General features: G+C 44.1%; 3 protein-coding genes across 17 annotated transcripts in view; 2 read left to right on the plus strand and 1 right to left on the minus strand.

The window, feature by feature from the left end:
* Positions 1-10,504, plus strand: part of PXK (PX domain containing serine/threonine kinase like) — a 36,946-nt gene extending 26,442 nt beyond the window's left edge. For 4 of the 12 annotated variants that reach the window (XM_037384130.1, XM_037384141.1, XM_037384140.1 and 1 more), the window contains 5 exons: positions 372-449; positions 879-965; positions 1,562-1,631; positions 2,625-2,687; positions 9,407-10,504. In XM_037384130.1, the coding sequence (XP_037240027.1) occupies positions 372-449; positions 879-965; positions 1,562-1,631; positions 2,625-2,687; positions 9,407-9,612 (504 nt within the window). In that variant the 3' untranslated portion in view covers positions 9,613-10,504. Of the gene's footprint in view, positions 1-371; positions 450-878; positions 973-1,561; positions 1,632-2,270; positions 2,557-2,624; positions 2,694-5,978; positions 6,014-6,284; positions 6,368-9,406 lie in introns of those variants that run through there. The other 8 variants (XM_037384133.1, XM_037384135.1, XM_037384134.1 and 5 more) reach the window with 8 other exon arrangements.
* Positions 10,505-11,685: 1,181 nt separating this feature from the next.
* PDHB (pyruvate dehydrogenase E1 subunit beta) lies at positions 11,686-15,571 on the minus strand. Its single transcript, XM_037384142.1, has 9 exons — positions 15,407-15,571; positions 15,075-15,182; positions 14,941-15,003; positions 14,824-14,859; positions 14,440-14,725; positions 13,596-13,706; positions 12,868-12,959; positions 12,247-12,388; positions 11,686-11,870 (listed from the first exon to the last, which is right to left on the minus strand). The coding sequence occupies exons 1-9, from the start codon at positions 15,536-15,538 to the stop codon at positions 11,725-11,727; spliced, it is 1,116 nt and encodes a 371-aa protein (XP_037240039.1). The 5' UTR covers positions 15,539-15,571; the 3' UTR covers positions 11,686-11,724.
* A 124-nt stretch (positions 15,572-15,695) lies between these two features.
* Positions 15,696-23,957, plus strand: KCTD6 (potassium channel tetramerization domain containing 6). 4 transcript variants are annotated; one of them, XM_037384146.1, is made up of 3 exons: positions 15,696-15,855; positions 21,228-21,336; positions 22,554-23,954. In XM_037384146.1, the coding sequence occupies exons 2-3, from the start codon at positions 21,310-21,312 to the stop codon at positions 23,238-23,240; spliced, it is 714 nt and encodes a 237-aa protein (XP_037240043.1). In that variant the 5' UTR covers positions 15,696-15,855; positions 21,228-21,309; the 3' UTR covers positions 23,241-23,954. The 4 variants fall into 4 exon arrangements, with proteins under 4 accessions (XP_037240043.1, XP_037240041.1, XP_037240044.1 ...); XM_037384144.1 differs by lacking the exon at positions 15,696-15,855 and adding an exon at positions 15,874-16,003 and having other exon boundaries at positions 22,554-23,957; XM_037384147.1 differs by lacking the exon at positions 15,696-15,855 and adding an exon at positions 16,462-20,906 and having other exon boundaries at positions 22,554-23,957.
* Positions 23,958-24,182: the final 225 nt, after the last annotated feature.

Here is a 24,182-nt window from a genome sequence, read left to right on the forward strand (position 1 = left end):
GAGCCACCTCTGCTCCCACTGGGGAGCTGCCCCAGAGCACTTCTTCTGAAGGGCACGCTGCCATGTGTCTTGCGTTGTCAGCCTCATGGCAGTTTGGGGATGTGACTGGAGCATGAAAATAGTTCACTGTCCCTGCCATTAGAGGGTCCCTTCCATTATTTAGTGTTCCTTTGTCTGTGCTGCTAGATCTGTAGCTAGGTTTTGCATGGAAAACATCCATCTAGAGTCATCTTTTCCCCTTCACTAGGGGAATAGTGTCTTTAGGTAAGCAACATGACCAGATGAATGGTGAGTTTTAAGTGGTGAAGTTGTGTTTTCTTTTGTCACATTTGGTGCTATGATTTTTTTTTTTCCTCCCCATCGTGTGTTAGATTCCTACTAAGCTAAAAGAGGCATTGAAAACCTCCAAGGAATGCACAGAAAAACGATTAACAGAAGAACAGAAATTGGTAACGTCTGCATTTCTTTACTGTATTTTCTACAGACATTCCATTTCCTCTTACCACTTTTAGATGGGGAAAGAGAGTTTTTACTCAAAAGTGATTCTGAGTAGTAAAGGCTTTCATCAACAGATTTTTCTTTCCCAAAAATGCAGTATGGAGTTGTAGAACAGCTGTTGAGTTTATGGCATTTCACTGTTCTAAGTGATGCAGCTTCACAGGCAGTGGCTCCTAAGTTAAAGTAAAGGATCATTTTAACTGCAGGATGAGGCTCCATCCTCTACCAGCATTTTATTTAAAGATAAAAATGGAAAATGAAAGGAGAAAACTAAACATGCAAAGTGACTCAGTGTATTTTCTTGTACCCCAAACATATGCCTTGCGTGAGAACATTTAAGATCTTAACAGGGTCTTTTTCTGTTTTTCTTCATCTTGAAGATTCACCAGCACAGAAGGCTGACAAGAGCTCAATCTCATCATGGCTCTGAAGAAGAAAAAAAGAAAAGGAAGATCTTAGCACGAAAAGTAAGCAGTCTTTAAGTAGGTTTCTTACACAGAAAAAGATGTGTCTTTGTTTAACGTTTGGCATGCACAGCCGCAGGTACACTGCTCTATTCTGCCCTGTGTTTTTCTGTCCTGCTTCCTGATTGTTTTCACTTCTGTAGCTAACCAATAGATTTCCTAAGAATTTTAAGACCGCGGCTGACTTGCATATTGGTTTAACCGGTCTGACATGGCTGTGTGAACAGTCTTAGTTAACATCATACACAGATGATAACCTGTGCTGCTTCTTACTGCTCTGTGAGGGTATTGGAGCCTTTTTCAGTCTGCTCCTGCAACATGCTGCCTGTGTTTCTTTTTGGTGGGTCAGTTTTCTACCTCTCCTTTGTGGCCAGAGTGTACTGGAGTTGCTGTGGTTGTTTGCCTGGAGATATCTGAGCACAGAGCAGCCTTGCTGCTGTTGTCATCACGGCAGCAGGTGTTGGATGTGGGGAGGAGGCTGCTGGGCATTGATACAGTGTGTGATACAGTGGATGGCTGTTACAAATCTGTGTGTCAGTTGAGTCCTTACTGTGGAAAGTGATTATTCATTCCCATCTTCTGTTTCTTCTTTAAAATAGAAGTCAAAACGCTCTGCCTGTGAAAGTGGGGAAGAACACTCAGCAAAATACAGCAACTCAAATAACTCAGGTAACTACAGAGAGAAGAGCTTGCTTCTACACAGCTATGTCAATGTTTTTTTGTTGCTTTCATTTTCTGGCTTAAAAGATCTAGAGTCACCATCTGTTTACACGTCAATATTGGACTACCAAAGCCTGATACCACTTCGGTAGTATTTGGGTATTTAATAATAGATAAATGGAGGGATTAAAAATACTGTCAGTATTAGATTTTCAGCTGCCTAATTTAAAGCAATGTGTCCTCTCTTCTGTGACCCATTCCTCAAAAAAACCCAAAAAATCAGTCTCTTCATTCTGTTTTGATATTTGAGTGTAATAATAATAATAATAATAATAATAACATCCATTATTTGGGCCATCTCATAATGCAGCCTCCAAGGAGAAACTCTGTGGTGATCTGTGTTATGTAGTAAGGTGTTAAGATGAATGAGAAAATTATCTGTTTTAATTGCTGCTTCAGTGCCAAATTCTAAAACAACAGAGCCTTTGACAAGTCGTCATTTAGTTAAAAGGAATGGTTTCTACTACCAAACAGTTCAGCAGAGTTGACTTGCTTGGCTAAAATGTGTCCAAACACAGCCTGTTCTGGAATAGTCAGATGTGAGAGTAACTTGTGGAGTACAGCAACTGACTGAAAATCATCTCTTAGAAGGAGAAATGGGGTGCCATGCATGCAGTGGCACAGCTCTTAAGGAGAACAGAATTTGGACGCTGAATTCCAACAGCCTAAGCAAGAGAACAGAAGTGTTTCCCATTGAGGAGTACTGTTGAGTATGCTTCTCACGTGTTTGGACCTCCTCTGGTACTGTGTACTGTAAAGCCTCTGTTCAGATCGGGTCTGAGCAACACCGTTCCTATGAATGAGAATCTTTCACAAGATTTCAGTGGAAGCAGGATTGGATCTTCAGTCAATAAAGTTGGCCTGTTTCCAACAATCTGCCTTGTCTGACCGTCTTGAATTCTAATGTTGCAGCTTTAGTTACTAGACTGTTGTTTTATTTAGCAGGCTCTGGGGCGAGTTCCCCATTAACATCTCCGTCATCCCCCACTCCGCCCTCTACGGCAGGTAAGTTCAAGAGTTGTTACAGTGTTTGTCTTTTTCTTTGGTTTTGGGTTTTTTTTGTTCCCCCCCCTGCCCCTCAACTGTGGGTGTTATTCCCAAGGATGGTTAAGGAACGGTGGTTTCCGAGGATGGAACGCAGAGATGAAATTTATCTTATGTCAGCCTGAGTGTGGGCATGTGCTCTCTTTTGAGGGCAATAGAGAACCTTTTAATACTGTTGTTTTTTCATTTAACAACCTTTTGTGAGAGATATACCTGAAATGATTTACCCGTAGAGTGTAAGTGCTTCCTTCATAGTCTTTATTACTCCAGTCCTACCGACATTGCTACTTTCCAGGTGCTTTTGGGCCATTTGTTCTGATGTGAATGGTCTGTTGACTCCCAAACACTGTTTGTTGATCCCTTGTCTCTGTGTATTCTCTCTGTACATCTGTACTGCTGTGATGCAGTTTTAGGGAATTTTGGGTGTAACAAATTCAGTGGCTTAGGCTGCCTAAATCCTCCCCAGTTCTGCTGCAGCCCATTGATAACACCCATAGAACTGGTAGAAACAAGAGACTGATTTAGGTTAAAAATAATTTCTTTATGATTTTTGGCTAGTTCTGTTTTCCAGTTTGCTGGGTAGCTGTGCCAACAGTTTTGCTCATGTTTAGGACAGGTGGTAGGAAGTGGTGAAGAATCTGCTTGAGTGGGCAATAGAAATGCTTATGAAAGTTTGATGACAAGTCTGAATATTGAGCAATAGTGGATGTGCTTCAGTCTGAAAGGCTGGAAGGGGCGCGCTGGCAAACATTAACAGCAAAAGGTGTTAGTGGAATACAGTTCTAGAAGGGAAGCAGTCTATAGCATTGCCATTTGTTACAATGACTCATGCCACATGATTTCTACTCCCAGGAACCTTCTGCACAGCTCAACTCGTTAACTAAAGCAATGCAATCAAATTTGTGTTTGCTGTGGATGGTCTTTCCAAGGACGCTGCGCACTGTGTGATGTAATTCACATCAGTCATGCTGAAATTCAAATCGGTCAGTTCTCCTTCAAGTTCAGGGTATGCTGAAGCCTTATTTTATGAACTAACTTCTCCCAGTTAGTCTAAACAAGATGGTTACTGTTATCGTGTTGCACAATAACAGTGCTGTTCTCTGGATGTACTGACTCTTAGCTGGAGGGTTTATTTCAAGTTCTGTGTGCTGTAATAAGGAAGTAGCTGAAAATGCAGAAGAAAACCTTATGCCCACTGAATGGACCCATGTTTAGAAAACTTTTTTTCTCCTGCAATAAAACTACCTTTTACTTATGTTTTAACTTGAACCTGTTGGAACTTGGTTGAAAACTTTTTCAAGTTTTGAGCGTGTGATGCAGGTTTGTATGTGGATGTGGCTCAAATGACTAGCTAAAAATAGTTCAAGTTTGGACTCAAAACTCAGCTCTGTTGTTCAGATTGCATTGACCCTGCGTGTCAGTCATCTTGCTGCCACTGTGCTCTTGGTGGCTTGTGGTGAGCAGGGCCCTACTTGCATTCAAATCGGAAAATGCTTTAGTATGCTGATGGCTTTGATCTTTTTGGGGTGTAAAGGCAAATGTCACCATTTCAGGAATGCTTTTGTGAGTCATATTCCTAGAAGAAACTTCAGGTAAGAGTTCTAAGAGAAAGCTAGTGTGCCTCATTTTTTTCACCAGCAATGTTGTACATCTAGCTCTTCTAAGCAAGTATGCTATTAATGACTCGATGAAAGTCGCTGGCCCCACGGTAGGACTTTCTTTGTGACTAGTAATGCTTGTATCTCTCTCCTCCAGTTTCCTTGAACTTACTAAGGATATTTACCTCTAAACCCAAATTGCTTGTGGGTACCAGTGTGGTGAGATGACTCAAAAGGGGAGTGAGGCTTTCAGTCTGTCTTTCTGGTTTGGTTGTGGTTGTGTTAGAGTCATGGCATCTCAAAGCATCTTGCTGATGTGATGCCATGGCAAAATGAAGGCTGACATGGAAAAGCATTCCCAACAGAAGCTCTTGTCCTGGCCTGTAACCAGCCAAACCAATGTAGTGTGTGGGTACGTGCAGAGCCAGACGCTGACACAAGGGGAGTGGGCTCCCGGCTGACATGCCCTGGGGAAGGAACCTCGTTCAGGGGGTCTCTCACATGTTGAGAGGTGCTTTGTCTCCGAGCAAAGACCTTCCGAGAATTAGCTTGCAGGAGAGTGCTTGGTATAGTCAATGCAGAACAGACTAAGAAATAAAATGATGGCTGGCTTAGGCTGGCTTTGTGATGACAGCTGTAGCTGTGGGGTCGAATGCATGACCTGCTCTGAGGGGAAAGGCGTCTGCTGGAAACAGGCTCTCATGGGCTTTTCTCATTGACTAGAATATTTTGGGCTGGTTTTGTTGCAGATACTTGGCTAAGTAACATCTTTGAAATATATTGTTTAGATCATGGCAAGTGATTCTGATGTAACTGTCCCTGTTTCTGACATTCTCCCTTAAATGTTTGATTCTTTTTACCCCACTTGCACAATTCCTTGCTTCCTTGAAAATCTGTTATTTTTCCTTGTGGCATCAGAAGGGATGCAGAACACTGTGGTATGAGTTATTTAAAACTTCACTGCATCTTCCCTAAATTCAGTAAGCCCATAAAATACCAGTGAGCTCTTACAATAGAGGAAAGTTTGGAGGGTGCCGTTTTTGCTTCCCTGGGTTTCCCTGCAGGAATAAAGTGAAAGAGTTGTACTAAACTTGAGCTATCTTTTCCTGTGCCAGTTGTTCTGAATCCTTCAGTGTGACACATGTTTCATAGACACCCATATGGTGCACATTTCTGCCCTTCATCTTTCTGTAAGACAATTTGAATGCTTTAGTAACTGCTCTTCTTGAGTGTCTCTGACCTATGCTGCATAAGTGTAAATACAGGTGTTAATACGACAGGAAATGTTCCTTGAACTGAATGGATTTCATCTTCTGTGGCTAATCTTCCTGCAGATTTCTTGCTAAAGCTCTCTAAATCCACTTGAATCCTGTAAAGCTTGAATTATGGCATGTGCAACTGAAAGCATGTGTGTAGTATTTGTTCAAGTGTGATACATGCTTATAGCATGGAAAATTGTGGTTCGTTATTCAGAATCGGACAAAGTATTGTATGTGTAATAGAAATAGTCAGTCTGCTATCATATTTGTCAGTGAATAAGAATGTATTGATTTTTGTACTAACTTTCCAGCTAACAGTATGTGTTTTTCTTACCTTGACACGAGAACCAGATGATTAACTTGTGTCCTCTCTCTTTCTCTGCTGTCTTCAATAGAGCATGCATCATTTTGAACGTGAATTTTCGGAAAAGTAAGCTAATGCTGATTTATCTCTTTAAAGATGCTCTGTTTCTGTATGGGAAAGTTGAATGCAAATCTTGAACTTGCTTAGTATTGGGAGGGAATAGAAGAAAAAGATCTGAACGTTCTTATGGATTATTTTAATGAAATACAGCATCTTTAAAAACTCTATAACTAAAATGATTTTCTTTGTTTGCATCCCATTCTTAGCCAAGTTTTTAATGCTGTTTGCTCAATTACTGTCACTTTAAATTCATAATTAAGTTTTTGTTTCAATTCAGGCATCAAGTTTACAGCATCTGATTTACTTCCTATTCCTTTTAACACACTCTTTTAACAAAAATGTCCCTGTAAAAAACCCTTGGTAAGTTCTTGTTTGAGTGTTTTATTCTTACAACTGCATGAATGAGTAAAATGTGTGTTTACAGGCAACTTCTTCCAAAATATGTATTGGAAAGGTCTAGTGATAAGTGAGCACTTGTCTCAAATGTGTTTTTTTTCTAGTAAATAAAGGAAAATATTTCATTGTTGGGCAGAACAATTTAATCTCTAGATGTAACTGCATATAAGTACACAAGTGTGAACTAAGATTTCCTTTGCACCACTTGTGTCAGGAAGAGGACAGCATGGTTTTGGTCAGCTAACTGGAATGAATGTATCTGAATATTTTCATAATCATGCTCTGAATTAAGAGGTTCAATATGTAATGCTCATAGCTAGTCAGGTACCATGCTCAAACCTGTGTGTATTTGTGTTTTAAGGCAGAGCTGAGGTGTAAGAGTATTGTCTGTAATCAGCCTCCCAAGAGTTTAACTGTATGATGTTGTCGTCCGTTCAGTTTCAGGAATAGTGAGTCTTGAGGAATTTAACAATTTTCCAGGAAGGAAGGTGGCCTCTCCCCCTACTTCCCTGTCTTTTCTATACCCGTTGTAAAATAACATGACCAAAATTTGAAGATAATGTGGAATCTTGGCTTAATAATACTTTGTGATCCAAGCACTTTGTGGCTTTTTTGCACCCCTTTCTATCAAATGCATACCTTCTTTCACTGCATGTGCTACTGTTGTATTTGTGTTCCATACCGAATCCTGGCTGCTGTTTTCATGGTCATTCCCTGTCACATCTTGTACAACTGCTTGCATAGCCACTTCAACCTCACTTTGCAGTTTCAGTCAAAAATCTTTTGTTCTCTGCCATTCTTGCATCTCTTTCAGGCCATTTAATTTAGGGCTTAGCTTGTCTTGGCTCTTTTACAGCAGTTCATCTGATCAGTTTGGTGATAGCGTTGGTACGCCACTCCTACAGTGTTCTGCTCTGACCACTTTAACCACAAAAATGGTTACTTCAACTGTTCTTGGTCTTGTTCTTCCTTTGGTAAAGTGTCAAGTTCTGCTTTGCTGTGCTTTGCTGACAGTCTATACACACACGAGAAACAGGACGCTAACCTAGGGGATGGTTTTCCAGTATTTCTAAGAATAAATTGACTTATATCTTTGGCTAGTGTAAAAAGTAGATTTGGATAAGTTAGATGGCCCCAAGGCATCGATATGTAATTTATTTCAGTTTGTGCTGACATTGTGTAATGTTTTGATTACTTAAGAGAGCAGTTGATCCACATGCAACAAGCGTGTTAAATTGTTTCAGTTGATCTCTGATATTTCTACGAGGACTCGAGTATTTCCCCTGGAAGGGAGGAGAGTGAAGATAAGCCCAATATGTACTCCCATGTTTTGTTGTCACAGGTTTTCATGCCAATGAGAATTTCTCCTGAAGAGCTGGAAGTGCTACAGTCATAGCGTGTATTGATGTGCACTGGCAAAATTAGATGCTTTGTGTGAATATTCTGCATTTTGAGCTTGCTCCCATATGGGAAAAGTCTCTTCAAAGACTGGGGCAAATAGACAATGAGGGAGCTTGGAGTTATGACTTTCATCAAGTATAACTGCTTTTTTTTAATCACAGTGGTTACTTTTTTACTATTACTTGTTAGTCTGAGAGCAAGTGTTAGTGAGGAATTGAGAGAGACGTGGAGCACAGCGAACTTTGTCTGCTTTTTGTTTTCTGTAGCTGAGCTTTATCCTTCGCTGAATGCCTCTTGAGTCCGTGTGGTATGTCCTGTAACTGCTTGGTATTTGCTTACTACTTAGCAAGCAGTTCTACTTCAGTAACCATGGTCTCTTGGTTGGCCTCATGATTTGCTTTGCTGTCCTTCAGCATCATAGTTCTTGCCACTTACCAGTATATTCCTCTTTGTAGGTTAGAGCTGCTGGAGGCAAGTGTTCGCCTATAGGTGCCGTTTGTCTCCGTAGTCTATGGAATAACTCATGATCTAGATGATGGAGTTAAAATTCACTGTTGAATAGCTCTAAGATATTAATCATTGCAAAATATATGAGACAAGACGGGTCCATCATTCCCCATAGAGCTGGTGATGGGCTGTAAATGCCACCTTCACGCGGATGTCTTGTGGAATATAGCAAGTGGTCACCTCTGAAGCCCTTTACTCTCAAGCCTGCCTGATTCTTTGATTATATTGCGTAGGAACGATGGTGCAATGTGCAGCAGCAACGTTGCACGAGGTAGGGTGTTTGGCAGAGCTGCTTGGGGCAAATAAAGCCACCTGAGTGAGTCTGAGCTGCCAGGAAGCACCTCCAGGCAGGCTCTCGCTGCTGGGCTGTCTGTCTGCGTGTGCTGCTCTGGGCTCTGGCTTCCCAGGGAGGCAGGATGCGGAGGCTGAGGCATGATCGGCATGAGACGGATGTGACGGGTAGAAAGCAGGGGCTAGAGTGCAGAGGTGCCTGGTGGGAACACGAGAGGCAGGCAAGCAGTGTGAGCGGCAGATTGTTGTGATTCATTCAGCCTGTGGAACAAGCATTTGCTACAGCATGTTTGGAGAAAGTCTTGACGGTACTGTGGAAATGTAAAACACTTCCAGAAAACTCTATCTGCAGTTAGTACTTTAAAAATGGAGAATACAGCGATGTGGTCCTTCGTAAGAAAGTAGAATTAGTCATGTGTTTGCTTCCCGTCTTTGTTGCTGTTCATGACCCAAAGAGCAAACTGCTTTGCTGGGGACAAACAAGAGAAGCCGGAGCTGGGAAGTCCTGTTAAGATCTCCTTTTCCTTTGGTGCAAGATCACATTTGAGTCGTGTTTTGCATCCCCGAGTACTGAGGCACTTCAGGCTTCATTTCAGAGGTGCCTCAGATGACGCAACTCACCTGCAGATAGAGGGATTTGATCACTTTGCCATTTTTCATCCATTCTGTTCTTCACACTCCACTAGCATTCAGAGAATGACGTGACTAGTGCAGGACTGACCCAAGCCCAGCTAAGCAGCCGCAGTCCTGTGGCATAGCCTCCTTGGCATAATCAAACTACATCTTCTCTCCTCAACTCAACAGGAGCATCGTCGGTACCCCCAGCACCACCACCGCCACCCCTGCCACCAGCAGCTCCTCCTCCAAGTACAGAGGTGCCAACGCAGCCAAGCCCGCAGCCCAATGTCAGTGCAAGCCGAGGAGCCTTACTCAGCTCCATTCAAAACTTTCAGAAAGGAACTCTGAAGAAAACACAGACGTGTGACTACAGTGCTCCCAGGATCAGCTGAGGCCACTGGTCACACCAGGATTGAATTCCCTCTCCCCCTCCTGTGCTGTCTGGGACAAGACCCTCCTGACCAGTGACTGATCCACCAGCATATAGCGGCTAATCACGCTGTAGCTCCATTTACCCGTTTCAGCTTTCCTTGAGTAGCAGCACTGCCCTGTCTGAATTGCATTGCCATGCCGTGATAAGTACTCCATTCTCGACTTGGTTTCAAGAACTTTGTTCTCTAGCTACAATTTTCAGGGGTACAGCAATTTCTATATAGCTGAATAAAAATCTGAAAATAGGAATGACCATGATCATGGTGAATTAATACATTTTTTTTTTCAAGCTCAATTCCACCTCGTTTTTTCAAATTACAGGAACGCAGTTTTAGCCTGCTCAGTTTTTCAACTCTTTTCATGCACTTGTAACTCATCTTAATTCTTGCTGCATCGAACCAGCAAGTTTTGTTTTAGATAATCCAACTCCCCCAACCCTTAATGCATACTGCACAGGTGAGGGAACTGGAGAATTAAATCTTATTCCCACCATATTTGCTGGTGGAGTAAAAATGCTGTCTTATTAAACTTGTTTAAATGGACATCCTACCTGTAACTCTAAGGGAAAGTGTTTTAAATGAGGAAACAGTTGAAATGGGAGTTAACAGGGCACTGGGATATTATTCTTGATTTAGTTAAATGCAAAGTTACTTCAAGTTAATTCTACAGCTTAAACTTTATTGAGAGATCCTTCTTGATTTAAAACCTTAAACAAATTGCACTTTAAAGGATTATAGATAATCCATTTTTTAAATTCAAGTACATCAGTGTTTGTTACTATGCAGAGAATGTCTGTACAAAATTTCATGTAACCTGTGATATTCAGTCATTTTTATTAAAATGTTAATGGAATTCCTTCGGCAGCGTGGTGGTGGGTATGTTCGGCTAGGACTGCACCTGCAAACCAGACTTCCTAAGAACCTAACAGCACCTCTGCTAAAGGAAATACCCTGAAAGATATTCCTGGCCCTTCACTGAAACAGGACCCGAGCTCTTCTGTCTCCTTACAGAGGTAAGTATCTCCTCTGCAACAGTTCACTGGAAAGCCACCCTCCCTGGGGTATAGAGCAAGCCACACCGCAGACTCCTAAAAGCAGCTTTTACTCTGTACCAGAAGCTGCTGAACGAAGCCTAGCAGGCTCTCCCTGCCTCTCAGGACTAGGCCTTTGCTAAACCCTTGGACGTGGCGATCTCCCAAAAGGCTGCTGCGACCGTTTCCTGGCTCTTCAAACACAATCTACACAACTGCTGCTTCAGAGCCAGGCTCCCTGCATCTGAATAAAATAACTTACTTTGCACTGTAAGAACTGTAGTTTGAGGATGCTGTTGGCCCATGTGATGAGTTAAAAAAACCAAAACCATAAAACATTTGGGCAAGTTTTTTTTTCTTTTTATCACTGTATGTGGCAGCTAGTAAAGAAAAGTTATGTAGTGTTACCCATGACATACTGAATGGGATCAGGATCTTTATTTAAGCTCTTGTGCAGAAGCTTTCCTGCGTGAGCGGAGTGCTTTTCAAACGAAACATGGCAGCTCTCTCTTAACCCATACCACAGGATTCCAAAGCTGCCACTTTATGAGCTGTTGCACTTAACTGTGTAACGTAAAAGCAAGGCTTCACTTGCTCCTGTTTGATCATTCACCTCTAATAAGCCTTGTGACCCTGGGCTCCTAGAGAGCTGTACAGTGCTCCAGGACCAGGCTCAGGGCCTCCTCTTGCTTAAGGCAGTTCTTCACTCAACCACCACTAGACCCAGTTTAACACAGCTAGTCTGGTAATTACAAGCCAAGCAGAAACGGAGGATTTTTTCCTCACTCTGAATTTAAAATAGGATTTCTCTACATACAGTAGCACCAACGCACCTGGTACCACTGAACAAACAAGCGCTCCCGCACTGTTGCTTATATGAAGTGTGGCTTAGAAGATAACCCCATATAAATATTCTGGGAGGTCACTATACTTTCTCCACTGTACAAAACTTTGTGTAGGTATACAACAAAAGTTACGCATACAACATGCCCTACACCATGAATAATTTGTAAAGCAGGACTTTAAACCATGTATTTACAACTCAGATATTCAAAGTTTTCTTCACTGCAAATATTATATCCTTGACTTGAGGTATGCAGTTATCTTCTAAAATTTTTGCGTAAGGCATGGGAACATCTGCACCGGTAACACGCACAGCTGGAGCATCCAAGTAGTTGAAGGCAGATCCTGAAACAGAAGACAATTGTCAGGTTGCCATGCCCTACAGTTTTCTCTCAACTCAGTTTCTGAATCTTAATCTATTTAAAGTATTTTGTTCTTGTAGCTCTAGTATTCTAGAGAGAGCTGTTCCTGCTTGTTTATATTCATGCGCTATAGTTTAGATAAAGTTTCCATCCTGCTTCTCACGCAGTTGGGTTCTTAGGGTAACAATCACTCACAACAGAAGATGAGCCGTTTCCACCCTGTGAAAATATCTAGAGCAAGACAACTAGGCTCAAGCTCCTCAGATAGAAAGCCCTAACTTTGCCTTTATCTGGCTTTATGAAGAAGTCATCGGGATTTAGACGGGCAAGATCAACAAGTATACTGCAAAACTCGGTACCTTCCATGATCCTGGCACAGATTTCAGCTCCTACTCCAAATTGCGGCCAACCTCCTTCTACAGTTACAAGATGGTTTGTTTTTACGACGCTGGCTTCCACTGTTTCAATATCCATTGGTCGAATGGTACGCAGATTTATAACCTGGGGGGCGGGAGGGGAAGAGCAGGGGGATGACTGTGTGAGTTTTGCTGTGATCTAAGCCTGTCAGTTACCCCCTTACCCTTTAGCACTTTCATCTATTCTCACTTTGAAGACAAGACTTAATAAAATTTCTAAGTTTTTATTCTGGAAGAGACTGTGTGGAACAGTTTCTGGTAGCTCCTGGAAAATCCCAGATTAGGTGAGTCTTGCTATACTGAGATACAACCACACTAATACATCCTGTCATTGTTCTGCTTACCACACAGCTGGGTCAATCTGAAAATCATGAATAGTTCTACCTTAATTTTGTAATGAAAAGCTTGAATACAGAAACATGAAATCCACATGCTATTAAGGCATTTATAAATACAAGAAGCTTACAATTAATATACTGAAGTTTTGCAGAGACTGAATGAGAAGACCCTCTGCTTTTTTTCCCCACTTCAGGGGAAGGGAAAAGCAACAGCAACTCCACCCACCTCACACTCTACACCTTCTTTGGCAAGTATAGCAGCTGCTTCCAAGCAGTGTCCAACAGGTCTTGAGTGTGACACTAATGTAACGTGAGTTCCTAGAACAGAAACAAATGTTAATAAAGAAAAAACCCTTCAGATTTAAAGCTTTTTTCCTAGACCTCAGGCTACTTTCAAGGTAATGTTAGGATTCTCTTGTAAATTTAAGTTCCTTAGATTTATTTGAAATGTTAAGTATTCTACGCCCATACATATTATGAAGAGTGGTAGCGGAAGGACTGCTGAGACACAGACTTTACCCTTTAATCCAGTGAACTGGAGAGATATTTAATGTAGTTTTCAGATTATCCTTTTCAAACATTCCCATAATGCAGTGGTAAATTATGGGCAAATGGTATGAAATACTAGAGTGATCTCTTTTTGCATTTTTCACCAAAATTACATATTCAGGTTAAGAAAAAATTGTGTCAGCCATCACCTACTTCATCTCTATACTATGGAACAAATCCTTTAGAACAGTATAGTTTCAGATGAGATATAGACTATCAGCTGATCTTTCCTTATATGGGCAGCAGAACAATAAAGTATACTACTGGATAAAATAACACTTGAACATTTAACATTTGAAATACTTTCCTGTGCCCCATGACAGTAGTATTCTGAATAGCTAAGAGATTTAAAAAAATCTCCAAGCAGTTCAGTCAGTAAGGAAGCAAACCATATTCCCAGCTTACCTTCCCTTTCTATTTTAGCTTTTCCAATTGGAACAACAAAATCCTTTGACTGTGCCTGTTCAGACATTTCAAAGGGAACGCCATAAAGTAATTCATTTTCCAGCATCACAACTAGAAGAAAACATACTTGGATTAACATATACATCTGCAGGCACAGGACTGTACCGATGATCAATGGTACTGCAGCAGACTAGCTCAAGATACTAAGCCCATCCAGGCAACAAGGACTTGAGTAAATTTGTGGAAGCAATTAAAAACAAAAAATCACAGTCTTTACTTCAATGCTGAATTATTTAAATTTTTTTTCTACAACTAGTCTTAAATGAGGCCAGGTATTTAACTTTGGTACATGATGGTAGAATTACTACTTTTAGAAAGGTCTTAGATTTTTGCATGCATATTTGTGAAAAACAAAGACAAAGGTCACCCTGCTTTTAATTAATGACATTCTGAATTTATCATCTGAATTTCATGACTTGTAAAAATGAGTTACATAGACACTGAAGATGCACGAACTCCTCCTGACTCATCTTTATCCTTTTTAACCCCTTTATGGTAGATTCGTAAGTGCTTCCAAGTTTCCCCGATGGGTACCACACTAGCACAAAAGATATGTAGCTGGCAACAGCACAAAATTGGTCTACTGCTAGCAAGGCAAGCGACTGTTAGGAAAAGAATAAATACCTCTGTGCCTTTGTAAGTACCCTCAAGCTGCAGTAAAGCAACCTTAAGTGTTTAGGGTTTAATTTATTATTATTATTTTTTTTCAATAGGGCAGGAGGGGAAATTGGATGTTCTTTTCAGGACTGAGTGCTAGGTATTGCCGTGATCTGCCTGTGCTCACCTGGATTATCGTCCCGGATTGATGCTTTCAACAGACCTTTGGCATCTTCTGAGCTCCAAGGACTAACAACTTTCAGTCCTGGGCAGTGCCCATACCAAGCTGCGAAGCATTGTGAGTGCTGAGCTGCAACTCCAGCTGATGCCCCGTTGGGGCCCCGGAAGACGATGGGAACGGCGATTGCTCCTGCAGACATGTAACAGGTCTTGGCAGCGGAGTTTATAACCTGATCGATTGCTTGCATGGAGAAGTTGAACGTCATGAACTCACACACTGGTCTCAACCCTGCCTATTATATATTTTGACGTATTTATTAGTGTGTTTTTACATAAGAGTAGTTTGCTTTAAATTTTCAAATCATAAGTAGGGGAATGCAAATGTACAAACCATAGCAGCACCGACAGCGATTCCTGTGAAGCCCATCTGAAAGAGGAGACCAAGGGGTAAGCACTGGGGGAGTGGCTGATGATGGGATGGCAGGGGTAGGGAACAGGGCAGCCTTACCTCTGATATGGGGGTATCCATCACCCTCTTGTCCCCGTACTTCTTCCAGAGACCCCTGGAGATCTGCAGGGCAGGACACAGGAGTCAGGGCCCACCTGAGGCCCCTTCGCGGCCCGGTAACAGCATCCACATACCTTGTAGGCACCGTCGTACTGGGCCACCTCCTCGCCCAGCAGGAAGACGCGCTCGTCCCGCTCCAGCTCCTCATCCAACGCCTGGTTCAGCGCGTCCCGCACCGTCACCTGCGGGACAGCGGCAGGCGGGCAGGACGGGGGCACGGTCCGCAGCCGCCGGACCCCCGCACGCCAGGGACGCGGGGAGCCCCCTCGCCTCGCCTCACCTCACCACAGCTCGCTTCACCTCAGCGCCCGCCCGCCCCCTGGGGCCGGACACTCCCCTGAGGGGCGCGCACCCCGCGCCCCCAGCCCCGCTGTCGGGGCACCCCTGCCGGCGGCGGCCCCGTTACCTGTATGGCGGCGGGCGCGGAGAGCCGCAGTCCCCTGCGCTGCTGCAGCAGCCGCCCGGCGGCGCGGCCCTGCGGCGGGAGGCGGGCGCCCAGCGGGGCCAGGTACCGCAGTGCCGCCGCAGCCGCCGCCATCTTGGCCGTGTCCTCTAGCGCGGAGGGACCGGCGCTCCGCGCGCCGCCCGTGACGACGAGGCCCCGCCTCCGCGCGCCCAGCCCGCGGCTTCGCTCCGCCTCCCCGCTCTCGCGAGAACCGGCGCGGCCTTTGCACGCGACTTCCGGTCCCCCGCAGCGGCGGCCGGGACCGCCGGGGACAACCGCGCGCCCGCCCTGTGTTGACGGGGAGGCGCATGGCTCGGGCTCAGCTGCCACGCCCGCGGCCGCGGCTTCGCCCCCTGGGGACAGGGCTGCCCGCGCCGGGTCCCCCCCAGCCCCCTCGGTGACGCCCTGAGGTGAAGGGGGTGTGGCTGCGGCGGGGGCGGGGCCGTACCGGGACACACCCTCGCTCTGTCCCCGCCCGCGGCGGCGGCTCAACTCCGGGCTCGCGCTCAGTCGTCCCCGCCGCCGCCGGGCTCTGCCTCAGCGCCGGGAGCTGCGCCCGTGAGTGCCGGGCCGCGCTGCCGCGGGGCTGGGGGCAGCGGGGCCGAGCGGCCGGGACCTGCCCTGCTCCGCTCCGGGGGGGCGCTGGGGCGCCAGGGCCCGGACGCGGCGGGGGGGCCCGCGGCCGCTGTGGGGCAACGCGTGAAGGCGGGGCACGGGGGGGGTGAGGGGCAGGGCGCAGGGCCGGGCTCCTGGGGCCTCCTCGCGACCGGGGGGGCTGCAGGACCGGGTGCTGGAGCCCTGACGTTAGGTTGGGGATGGGACGGCCGGTGCCTGGGTCCGGTTGGCGGCTGGGCAGGAGGAAGGAGCAGGGAGGGTGCCGGGGTGGCAGCCCGTGAGGTCTGGCAGGGAGGGCCCGGGGTCCGTGGGCTTTGCCCCGCCTGGGGAGGGGATGGATCCCCCTGCCCTACCCGGAGGGGAGGCAGAGCTGGGTCGCTGGTTTGGGGTGGGGGTGAGGGTGTGGGCTCTTGGGTCATTTGCAGGGGTGGGGATATAAATGCCTGGGTTCATTTCCAGCATCTTTGCTGAATCATTGTGATCCTGGGGAGACTTCTTCCACCGTGAGCTCGCTGGCTCCTCTGTGATGGAAACCAGCAATTCCCGGTTTCTGCTGCCGGCCCGGGCCCCTCTCTGCCTGGGCTCTAGGAGGGATTTCTGCCCCGGTCTTGCTGTGGCTCCGCGATCCATGTATGTGCTGAGCCCCACTGGTGTGTGCAGGGAGGCTTAGTATTTCTGACATCTGCATTCCTCCAAAACTGTTTGGAGGCACGTTTCCACATGGAGACAACTACTGTTTAGTTTCACAGAAGCAAAATACAGCATTAAAACCCAAAGGTTGGCACGAGTGCTGAAAGCCTGGGTACCTTGGGTTGCTTCAGCAACACAGCGCCGGCAGGACCGGGCTAGGTACAAGCGTCTTCCTTTGGCTCTCGTGAGAGGAGGGCCAAAGTGATTTTGTGATGTGGGCTCTTCAAACAAGTAGCAATTAAAATAAAAGTTTGGAACCTGGACTTAAACCAGGATGTCATAGAGCTCCTCAGGGGAGGTAGGGAAACTTTAGGAGCTTGGAATTTATAGTGAAGCATTTACACATAAAGGAGTGAAAATGCTGAGTGGCTGGCATGAGTGGTTTTCCCTCCTGCCTGAGGTGAAGACTAAATACTAGTGAAAAGCAAGAACTAAGTTAATTCTAAATAAGCTGTATTAGTCATTATAAACTTGACATGTACAGAAGGTGACAGATGCTTTTCTTTAGTGAAGCTGATCTGCTGAGTTCCCAGAAGGTTCAGTACCTGGTTGTTTTAAGAGCTTACCTCCTCCTCGCTCTCTTGGTTAGGGTAGTACAGTGCTCGAGCCTCATGGGTTTGCTCTGCAGTTTGTCATCTTGCTGTACAGTTTGGTGGAGTACAGTCATCACTGGTGCTAGCTTAGTTTTTGTCAGTACAAGTGAGTTACCGATAATGATTTACAATAAAAAATTGCATTTCACATGCCGTGACTGGCTGGGGAATAGAGATTGTCCATGTACAGCGTAACTGTACAGAGGGCAGGAGTTTGTTCTCATCTTTGATGATCTAAATGTGAAAGGCTCACTAAGTGGGTGAGTAGCTTGAAATACCAAGTATGTATATACATATATATATATATCTGTATAAGTAGCTTTGCTCTTTATAATTTTTCAGTTGCCATTGGTAGAATTCCTGTCAACTCTTATATTGACCTAGAGATATAAATCTAAGGTAACTGTTGAAGTTAATCAGTTTGTGTGGAGCTTAAACAGCTTGTGTTGTAATATAGGTACCAAACTGTTAAAGACTAGCGCCACAAGTAAATCCTTTAATTCTTTTGTTGGAAAAACTAGATGAAAAATGTTCAGAGCAAATCAGGTGCTGCCTGCCTCTTTAACTTTTAACTGTTAGGTGTATTTCTGCTGCTCCTCCTTCAAGTAACTGCATGTGACAACCAGTGCAGTGATTTTCTCCAGGTGCAGTGTGTAGCTTTTGGCCTTGATCAAATGCAGTGTGGTCCCAGCTGGCATCTCCTGGCCTGTGTGTTGGTTCACAGATGCAGATGTTCAGCTGACTCTTACTTGTTTTCTCTGCACTTGCAAAATAGTTGCACGTTAGCAGCTCTGCTCCGAGAGAAGCCCTGCTGAAGTTAATGGGGACTACCTGCTGGCAGTAGCGTTGCTGGTAAATAGCCTAGTAATCCTCTAGGTCATAACATATGAACTAAAAGTGAGCATTTTTTAAATGCAGGTATCCAATTTTGTATATTAAATGTATAAAATGATGACTGGAGTGCTTTTCTTCAAAGGTACTTGCTTCTCATTGTGCCTTTCTAGTTTTGGATGTGCTTGGTGCTGGGCTACAGCAGCAGCTGTGATGACTGCGTTAATGCTGTGTATCTTCTCCCCGCTTGCAGAAGCAGATTAACGAAAGTAGGGCTGTGGTTTGACATGATCAGTGCACTTCTGCTCTCAGCAAAGAATGATATCCTGTTTGGCTTAAATGGTGTCAGCAGTTGATGTGGCTGAATTTCATCTAAAATAAGTATTTCTTTTGGTTATTAAAGGTAGGTTGTTTTGGGAGCAGATGACATGCAGCTGTATATCTGCTAGCTGAATGTGAGTAGTAGCAGTGTTAGCAAGGCTGTCCCTGGGTGCTGTGTGTTGTGTGAAACAGGGACAAGAGCTGGCTTGAGGCTGCCTGTCCCAGGGTATGGATGGAGTGAGTGTCTGCCCACCCCCACTGATGCATCACTGTATTTCATTCAGGAAGAATTTAAAGCGTCGTTGAAAGGGTGTATGTCCCCACCCTTCTTGTGATGTGGTTTGCTAGTCCTTATCTCGGGTTGTACCTGAACAGAGCTATTGTTGCCTGTGAAGTTGTCTCCCCAGCTGATGAGGGAAGCAGCAGGCAGTTGTGATCACACTTGGACATTTTAGGATGGCTTCCCAGTATCATCCCTTTGCACTGAACATCTCGCTCCAGCACCAGCTTTGCCAGGGGTGCCTGTGTGTGCCTAGTGATTCAGGGTCCTTACACAAAAATCAGTGAGATTTCTTGATGCCACTTGTATGTTGAGGGCTGGGTTTGTTTAAGCTAATTGCTGTCGTAAATTATTCACTCCGGTGTTATATAGCAGTGCTGTGATCAAAGATTATTTCATGCCTTTGTACAGACAGGCAGTGTCATCTGTTTCTTTCACTGATAAAGTCTTGATTCATCTGTAGCGTGGACTTAGATGCTGACCAAAATAACATGGTGTCTGTCCACCAGTTTAAATAATTCTGGACATCTGTCTATCTCTGAAATATTCTGAATGTATAATTCCGGTTAATTTTATTAAGCAGCAGATCTCATCTATCATGATTTCTAGTGCAGTTTCTGGCTGGCTGCATAGTTTCATTTTCAAGTGAATGTTTTCCTTGAATATCAGAAACTGGTACCAGTCTCTCCTATGGTTTTAATGCATCTGCATGTTATGCTTGACCAGAATGATGCTTGTAAGTGCTGGAATTTAAAAGATCTGGGCTATTGATGAACAGTTAAGAGCTTTACTTAAGTGATGATTGCAAATAAAGAAAACTTGAGTGAATTAACTTCTTGATTTGTGAGCAGTTAAAAAAAAATAATTACAGAGGCTGGCAAAAGAGCTGGCATTCCAGGTTTATCTGCTGTCGGGGTGTGTGTTGTATGCTTTAATGTACTTTCTTGAGGCATGCTCTGTCTAATTTGTAAAAATAGGATCCTGGTATGACTAGTTCTGTATCTTAGTATTCCTTACTCTTCTGTTGTCTGACCTCACTATTTTCATATACCGATTTTGTTTTTTCTGGTCTTTAATACATCTGAGATGCAGCTGAGGCTGTGCTCGTGCTGCCAGCCCCCAAAGGCCTGACTTGCTGGATGCTGTTGTGCCCAGGCTGTGGGTTTGTGCAGGGTAGCAGAGCCCAGAGAGCTGTGGCATGTGCTGCCTTGTTCTGTGGTGAATGAGACCATCCAATCTCATTAGCTAGGAATGAGAGGGGCAACTGATCTTTTTGGTTGGGAATAACCTGTGACCCTTCAGTTGTTCTGGAATGTAGGGCTCTGGCTCGGCTAAGTCTTCGTGCTGCTTTTAGCTGGGTGAATGCGTGTTGAAGTTTGCTAGTAAAGAGGATGGGAGCAGAAGTCCTGGTAACTGTGTGGTCTTTAAGATGTAAAAATAAACAAAGCTGAGAAGCTGTACCCTACTTAAAACAGACTGACCTAAATTTTCAGCAGTTCTAGCAGAGAGGCAGGCTCTGTGTAGGGATAGAGGCTTAACGACGACTGGTTTCCCTCTCCATACATTGCTTGACGTGGTTGAGAGGCCACCTTTGGAAAATCTCCACTGGTGTCTAGGGTCATTTGCTCCCACCGCTCCCCTCAAGTTGCACAACCCGGCCTGTGGATTTCCCTTGTTGTGCTTGTGTGGAGAGAGTCCCCTTGTTTATGCAAGTCAGCAGTTCAGTGGTCTTCTGGGAAGTTACGGCCTGAACCGCTCCTCAAATTGCTTTTGTCGAAGCGTTGTTGAAAGCATGTTTGATGTCCTCTGGCTTGTCCCTAAAGAAATTGCTTTGGAGAATGCGTATGTGTCTCTGAAGTCCATTCATACTCTTTGTCTGTAAGTTAATGTTCTTGCTATCAATTGCAGTTCTCCACTACTGAATTATTAATTCTGCAGTGAGATTTTTTTTTTCTTCTTACTGTTCATTGACTTTCATGCTTGATTTATTCTTCTGTGCAGTTTTGAAACTGGAGCATGGGAATTTTGGCTAATATTAATGGAACACATGTATGACTTCACTGGTGGTGGCCAAATAAACTTTTTAATTGGAAAAGGACATCCGTCTTTCAAAGTACTCACTGTTTCCCAGGTGAAAAGTAGTCTGTTTGTGAACGTATATTATCCTCAGAGGCGCATTGCTTGTTGTTTAACAAAACTGGGATGATCAGACAGCCAGTAGAGTGATTACCCATGTGCTCCGGAGGCAGTCCTCTGGGTAGCGTGAAGGGAGAAGGAAGGAAAAGCACGTTTGTAGATTCTCCTGTTAATGTGGTTTTGTAGCTGAACGCTCTCCTGACAGAGAGCCTGCCTTTGGTTAGAAAGCATTCCTTTCAGTTCTTATAGGTGCTGATGGTCTGCCCTGTTTTGTTCTTTATTTTGTTTTTTTTTGTGTGTGTGCTTTTTCCTGCAGGGAGATAATAGGAGGTGAATCGTGTATCCTTTCAGCAGCCTTCTGTTAAACTTGGAATACCACAGTTCAAGCAATTGAACAGATGGATAATGGAGACTGGGGATATATGGTAAGTGAGCCTGTGTAAGTGTGTGCTGTGCAGTACAACTGGGCTTTCAAGATCTTGCGGAAAGAATCCTTACAGATCTGTCTTGTGTAGATCCAGAGCTTCAGTCATGTGAGAAGAAAACCTGTGCAGGTTACAACAGCTTACTTAGGTTCTCTGAAGTACTTCGTCTCGCATGCTATTTGTGGGGAGAGCTCAGATTCGTATTTCCTAGGTATGGTCAGTGAGTACTTAACCGATGCCTTAAGCTCACTGTTACCGTTTTCCTAACACACAAAGACTGAAAATAGTGTGTGATTCCTGCGTATAAGTTTTAGGACTTTGTCATTTTATTTATAAAGAAGAGTATTTTTCCTTGTAAACTCTGTCTCAAACTAGACAAACGCACATTATTTTTCTCCTCTTCTCTTTCTCTAAACATTCTGCTGCCATGCATATGTCTCTTTTCTCTGGCTGGCCTCGGTCCTGGTTGTTAGGGTTGGTGGCCAGATGGGATTTGTGTTCCTTTCTCTCTTGCTTCCTCATGTGCTATTTGGAAGCTGATGCAGACTGGTTTGTGCTCTGCCCCCCTCTTCTACACAGCATGCTGATTTGCTAATAAATGTTGCTTTTTAGAGTTAAAAGCCGAAAGTTCTTTTTTGTTTGCTTGTTTTAATGATTCCTGTTAACCAGAGCGTGGATTATTTTGATTGTGAGCTCTTGGTCCTGTGTCTAAACTTGCGCTGTCATCCTATTTTGAGAGAGAGAAAGAGGCTTAAGACTTGTTCAGCTGATTTTTTTTTTTCCTTTCTTTTTTTTTTTTGTTCTAGAATGAGAGACAGATTGTGAAAGTAAGGAACACTGATGGGCCTCATTCAGACTAACTTGTTCTTCAGGAAATCTCTCTGTTCTCATTTCCCCATCTGTAGAATAGGAAAAAACTTGTTGCCCAAATGCAAAACTTGCTTCTGTGACAGTAGCTCCATTGTTAAGATTTCTAAAGCATTCTGGAAATATGCCTTCTGAATGTTAAGTATCATCCTGTCTAGTTGCCGGTTGTGCCTTGTTGCTAGGTGGCTTGGATTTGTTCAGGTTTAGATGCTGCTTAAAGGCTTCAAATGGAAGAGGCGTGATTCTCTCCACAGCCTGCACTTTTCAAACAGTATTTACCGTGTGTGTCAGTGAGGTGATCGAATCTTCTTGTGGTGGCTTGATAAACTCTGCAATTTCTCTCTTTCTAGATGACTGATCCAGTCACGCTAAATGTGGGTGGACACATGTATACGACATCCCTCACAACTCTAACGAGATATCCTGACTCAATGCTTGGGGCCATGTTCAGGGGAGACTTCCCCACTGCCAGGGACTCTCAGGGCAATTACTTTATTGACAGAGATGGACCACTTTTCCGTTATGTTCTTAACTTTTTAAGGACCTCAGAGCTCACTTTGCCACTGGACTTCAAGGAGTTCGACCTGCTTCGGAAGGAAGCGGACTTCTATCAGATTGAACCGCTAATTCAGTGTCTTAATGACCCCAAGCCGCTGTATCCCGTGGATACCTTTGAGGAGGTGGTGGAGCTGTCCAGCACCCGGAAGCTTTCCAAGTATTCCAACCCGGTGGCTGTAATCATCACGCAGCTCACTATCACGACGAAAGTCCATTCGTTACTGGAAGGCATTTCAAACCACTTCACAAAGTGGAATAAGCATATGATGGACACCAGGGACTGCCAGGTTTCCTTCACTTTTGGGCCATGCGATTACCATCAGGAAGTGTCGCTCAGAGTCCATCTCATGGAGTACATCACAAAGCAAGGCTTCACGATCAGGAATACCAGAGTTCATCATATGAGCGAGCGTGCCAATGAAAACACAGTGGAGCACAACTGGACTTTCTGTAGATTGGCACGGAAAACAGATGACTGATTCTGACTCCACAGGAGCCGCTTGGTGATTAGCAACTTAATTGGACAGTAAACCCAAGAGAGTCTGGATTTTGACTAAAGCAACAATGTGGGCTTTTTTTTTTATACGACTATTTATTGTTTATCAGTGAGGACTGGAGGAGTTTCGTTCTCTAGCAGCTCTGTCCTTTTGTCCTGTTCAGAAAAAAACCATGCATGTGCCTGTTTCGTCAAGACACCTTTTTGTTTGAAAGAGGGAGTCCGAAGAATTAGTACAATAGGGTATTTTGTGTCATTAACACAATTCTCTGACTCGACTTAAAGTGCTAAAATTACCTCCGTTTAAATAGTTTCTAATTCATCTAATGCTACGACACTGGGAGCAAGAAACAAAATGAGTTTAAAATGCAGCTGGGGAAGAGCTGCTATCATGTAGACTAATTTAGTTTCTAAATAAACAAACAGTATTGTAATATTATAGGAAAACAAATCCACCCTTTGAAAGTACTTGATAAGTACAGTTTCTTACAGTTATGACAACTGTTTCTTTCTATGCATATAAATCAAGCAACCAAATATTATCTGTAGCCATGGAAATATGATTAGAAATATTTATATTGGATTCTAAATGCAAAATGTCCCTGTGGTAGAATTCATATTTTTAATGCCTGGTGCAATATTATTCCCAAGTGTAATGCCTGCCAGCAAGAAGCTAATAAAAATGTGAAATACAGAATAATATTTTGTATTTTCTTTTTGTCTTCTAGAACTCAAATACTTAACCAAAACCAAACAAAAAAACCCCACCTGAACCCCATTTTTCTGTGCTGCAGAGTAGCTGAGATGCTCTGGTAGGGCTCCATTCTCCTCTATTACTGATGTACTTTGTTCCTTTTTATATTAATCTGTTGAGTCAACTGTCCTCAGCATTATAGAAAAAGCTTGTGTTTTGAAAAGTGCTTTA

This window comes from Falco rusticolus, chromosome 4, assembly GCF_015220075.1.
Source record: "Falco rusticolus isolate bFalRus1 chromosome 4, bFalRus1.pri, whole genome shotgun sequence".
In the NCBI taxonomy this organism is placed as follows: Eukaryota; Metazoa; Chordata; class Aves; order Falconiformes; family Falconidae; genus Falco; species Falco rusticolus.